This window comes from Uloborus diversus, unplaced genomic scaffold (genome assembly GCF_026930045.1).
Source record: "Uloborus diversus isolate 005 unplaced genomic scaffold, Udiv.v.3.1 scaffold_14, whole genome shotgun sequence".
NCBI lineage: Eukaryota > Metazoa > Arthropoda > Arachnida > Araneae > Uloboridae > Uloborus > Uloborus diversus.
The window spans coordinates 8,785,080-8,789,884 of record NW_026558098.1 but is presented as its reverse complement, the minus strand read 5'-3'; the positions used below and the strand labels follow the sequence as shown (position 1 = coordinate 8,789,884).

The window sequence follows — 4,805 nt, the reverse complement described above, 5'->3', positions numbered from 1 at the left end:
ACGTGTTTTAAACAAAATAAACTATAATATGTAACTACAAGAGGGAAAAGGATTGATGTCTCAAAGAAAGCATGCCATTTTTAATGTCAGAATGCTTCCTACAAAAATATTTTACTTATAAAAAAGAGAAATAATGAAAACTTAGACACACTAGTGTAAAATTCTGCGTTGATCGATCGAGCAAAACTTAAAGCAGTGGGAGTGCTATTTTTGATAATTCTAAGATCATCTCACTTCCTCCAAAGTTTGGAGTCCAAACTTTTTTTCAAGTCTTATAATTGGCGGTAATAAGTAAAAATAATAAGAGAGTATGGATTTAGTGAGGCAGGACGAAATGGTTTCTCCTGAGTGTCTTGAATCTCCGTTGATGCCACACACAAATGTCAAGTAACATTTTATACATATTTATTTAAAGTTGATGACATCATAGAATGTTAAAATAATCGATACAGATCTTTAGACATTAAACAGATTGTTACACGTTACATCACCACACAATTCAATTCTTGCTTTTCTTCTGTTTGACTGATATAAAAAATTAGAACACTAATAAATAATAAAATTTTCCAGTTCAAAAGTTTTAGGAAAACATTTTTGAAAATAGCAACAATTAAAGCCTGACAGCATCTTCATTAAATGAAACAAATTTCATCACTTCAAGTTATGAGGTTTTGCATGAAGCTGGCGAAAGTGTTTTTAAAAACGATTCATCAGAATACTGCTTTTCGCAAGTATGCACTTTTAACAGTCTCTTTAATAAGTAGGAATAGGAAATAGCTTTGAACCAAGGCTGTGACGTCAGAGGCGAACTGATTTTGGGATAAAGGAGTCGGAGGCCCAAAGATTCTCGGATTCGGAGTCTGTCCTTTTCACTCCGACTCCGCAGCCCTGTTTTGAAGAACGTTCACAAAACTGAATTCTCGCTTGTGTGTCTCCCATGTGCTGCCTAAAATGCGAAGCAAAACAAAACGCATTTGAACAGAATTCAAAAGAAGATGGTTTTTACCGATGTGAATCCCCATGTGTCACTGTTTAGTTGAAGCTTGAGAAAAAAGCCTCTAAACACGCGAGAATGTAACTATTCCGCAGTGTGCAGCTTCAAATGTATCTTTAAAGCTGAAGCATCCGAAAATGTATTTGAACAAAATTCACATGTCTACGTTTCTTCGCCACCATGAACTCTCAAATGAGTTTTCAAAGCTGGAGCATTAGAAAACCCTTCTGAGCACAATTTACAAGAATAAGGCTTTGTGCCAGGGTAGACTCTCACGTCTGTCTTTAACTGTGACGCGTCAGAGAGTCAGTTCACCAGTATGGACTCTCAAATGTCTCCTAAAAATGCCTTTGAACAGGATTAACAAGAATATGGTTTTTCATCAGCATGAACTTTGCAATGTCTCCTTAAAGCGCTAGCATCAGAAAATGCTTTTGAACACTGTTCACACGAATAGGGTTTTTCCCCAGTATGGACTCTCAAATGTTTTGTCAAATTTGAAGCATCAGAAAATGCTTTTGAGCAGAATTCACAAGAATGTGGTTTTTCACCAGAATGGACTCTCAAATGTCTCCTTAAATTTGAAGCATTAGGAAATGCTTTTGAGCAGAATTCACAAGAATGTGGTTTTTCGCCGGTATGGACACTCAAATGTTTCCTTAAAGCGCCAGCCTCAGAAAATGCCTTTGAACAGAATTCACACGAATAGGGTTTTTCACCAGAGTGGACTATCAAATGTCTCCTTAAAGCTGAAAGATCAAGAAAAGATTTTGAACAGAATTCACAAGAATGTGGTTTTTCATCAGCATGGATGCTCAAATGTCTCTTTAAAGCTGAATGATGAAGAAAAGGTTTTGAACAGAATTCACAAGAATATGGTTTTTCACCAGTATGGACTCTCAAATGTCTCCTTAAATTTGAAGCAGCAGAAAATGGCTTTGAACAGAGTTTGCACGAATAGGGTTTTTCACCAAAATGGACTCTCAAATGTTTCATGAAATCTGAAGCATCAGAAAATGCTTTTGAGCAGAATTTACAAGAATGTGGTTTTTCACCAGAATGGACTCTCAAATGTCTCCTTAACTTTGAAGCATTAAGAAATGCTTTTGAGCAGAATTCACAAGAATGTTGTCTTTCGCCAGAATGGACTTTCAAATGGCTCCTTAAATTTGAAGCAGCAGAAAATGTCTTTGAACAGAGTTCACACGAATAGGGTTTTTCACCAGAATGGACTCTCAAATGTCTCTTTAAACCTGAAAGATCACGAAAAGGTCTTGAACAGAATTCACAAGGATGTGGTTTTTTATCAGCATGGACTCTCAAATGTCTCTTTAAAGCTGAAAGATGAAGAAAAGGTTTTGAACAGAATTCACAAGAGTATGGTTTTTTGCCGGAGTGAATTTTCCTGTGTTCCGCTAAAAGTGAGGCTTTACGAAATGCCTTTGAACAGATTGCACAAGAATGTGGCGTTTTTGTGGTATGGGTTATCACATGTTTCTTTAAAGCTGAATCTTCGGAAAATGCCTGCGAACAGACTTCACATAGATACGTCATTTTTCCAGAATGTAATACGCCTTTTCAAGTGCTCAAGTAGAGGAAATGGCAACCTAATGGTATCAAAACTTTTAGCTTTAAGTCTGAATTCTAAGAACGGGCTTTTGTGTAGCCGAGTGCCACTATGGTGTCTGGAATGTTACTTTCAATGTGAAGCAGTATGAAGGAAACGACAACATTCGGCACATATGTTCCCTTCCAAGTATTGACTATGTTTTTTTGCTGATAAAGGCGAAAGAAAACTATTCGGAACTATGTCCTCTCAAAAAACAGCGCTTTTCATTTTTATTAATCTTCAGATGGTATGCCACTACTGAAACATGAAAGCCAATTGAAACATGATTCACAAAACTTTTGTTTGAAAACGTAGATAAAGGGAGTTTGCAAGGACCCTCACCTGAAAGCACACAAATAATGCGATTTTCAAGTAACAAATACGTACTTGTTGACGAAGAAAACTCCGTGGTCTTGGCGATCTCTGCTGTTTAGGAGCCTTTGAAAGGAAGGAAACAAAAGACGTGTAGTGCTTCACCAATGATTTCACAGACAAAGCGTCAAAGTCCTTCTTAAACAAAGAGTCACAAAGGTTTCAACTCTCTTAACAAGCAAAATGAGCTGAAGACGTTATCGAAAAAACCATTAAGTATATTTTCCCAAGATAATGAAGTATTCAGTATAAATACAAATTATGTTTCCTCGAAAATGGTACTATTTCTTGAGGCTCGGTTTGGCTATGTTTTTGCCCTTCCTCGAACCTTCAATCAGATGAACGGGTATAGAAAACACGTGTACATAGAGCAGTGCAACAGAGTCAGATATTACTGCAGGTTGCGGAATCCATTCCAAGCCAGATTTTGGCTGAAAAAAATAAATAAATAGGTGAAAAAATACATAAGAGGAACAAAAATTTGACACACACTGAGAGGAATTACATATCGGTGGTGCAGACAGAACTATAATTTGTCAGAGGAAGGAAAAAAAATAAAATGAGGAAATCGTGAGAAAATTCAATACATGATACATAGTTGCTAACTTAGGAAAATCTCGACGTGCAAAAAACGCAGGCTGTTTTGATAATACACACGTAAATCAAGCCTCACAAATTCTTTTATTGGCACGAAACATGCTCGTACATGTACGTTCAATTTTCACAAAACTTTTTTTAACTTTTTTCGCAGTTTCGTGTCTTAATAAAGTTTATTCTTTTTATCTTTAAAAAAGTCGTTTAAATTGTAACCATGCTGCAAAACCATTTATAGCAATTCCAATACTGTATTTGGGGATTTGGGCTGGGCAAAAGCCGTTTCTTGAAATATTTGTTTCACTACCTGCAAATTTAATGTATATTGGTCATGAGTCTTTTTTTTTTTCCTACTAGCTGCATTGCCCGGTTTTGGACGGTGTACCTCGAAAATAAAAGTTATGTCAAGTGACGCGTGTTTAACAATTAGGCTTCAATTAGAGAAAAAAAAAACTAAAATTTCCCGTCAAAATAATCATTTTTAACAGAGAAAACTGCGAATCAAAGAATTCCCGAATAAATTAAACGCAACCCGACAAATAAAATCCTAAAAAAAAAGCAGGAAGATAAATCGCCAAATAATTAAAAGGGGAAATTTTATTAAGTCAATGTAGAGAAAAAAAGTGGCAACCTTCTGAATGGTTTAATTCACGATAATTTAAAATGAGATCCCGCATACCATAATTTTTTGATATGAAATTGCTCCATTATACTTAAGAATACTTTCAAATTTTTTCCCGGTGATTTTCACAGCCATGGTTTTTTTGAAATTCGAAGGAATTAATTCAATTTCAGGGGTATTTTTCACGAGCTTTTGAATGGCGCAAAATAATAAACCCTACAAATTACCCGAGCAAGTTTAAAGTAAACACCTAAGACACCCAATAAAACTCGTAATGGAATTAGTCTAGTCAAGGAACGGTTTAAATAAATAAATAATAAAAAAAAACATGTAGTTTTGAAAATTGGCTCACACGTACAGGAAGGGCTCCTGAAGATCTGCCTTGGGACAAGAGGTAGTACCTACCAGGGGTACTAGTAGCCCTGGTAGGTGCTGCTGTACAGCATAAGTTGGTTGGTTGGTTTATTTAATTTTAATGGCACAAGAGCCTTTGAGGCCTATACTGCGCCAAACGTTTTCTTTATGTAATATTATTTATATGAAGTCATGATATTGTAAGGGTAAACTTGTTTTGAGGTAAAAAGTATTAAACTTCAGCACTTTAAAATAAGTAG

At 35.8% G+C, this 4,805-nt stretch overlaps 1 protein-coding gene across 1 annotated transcript; it reads right to left on the bottom strand.

The window, feature by feature from the left end:
* Nucleotides 1–349: 349 nt before the first annotated feature.
* Nucleotides 350–3,013, bottom strand: LOC129232935 (zinc finger protein 271-like). The gene has a single exon (XM_054867037.1). It carries the CDS (start codon nt 2,546–2,548, stop codon nt 1,355–1,357), a length of 1,194 nt encoding a protein of 397 aa, XP_054723012.1. The 5' UTR covers nt 2,549–3,013; the 3' UTR covers nt 350–1,354.
* Nucleotides 3,014–4,805: the final 1,792 nt, after the last annotated feature.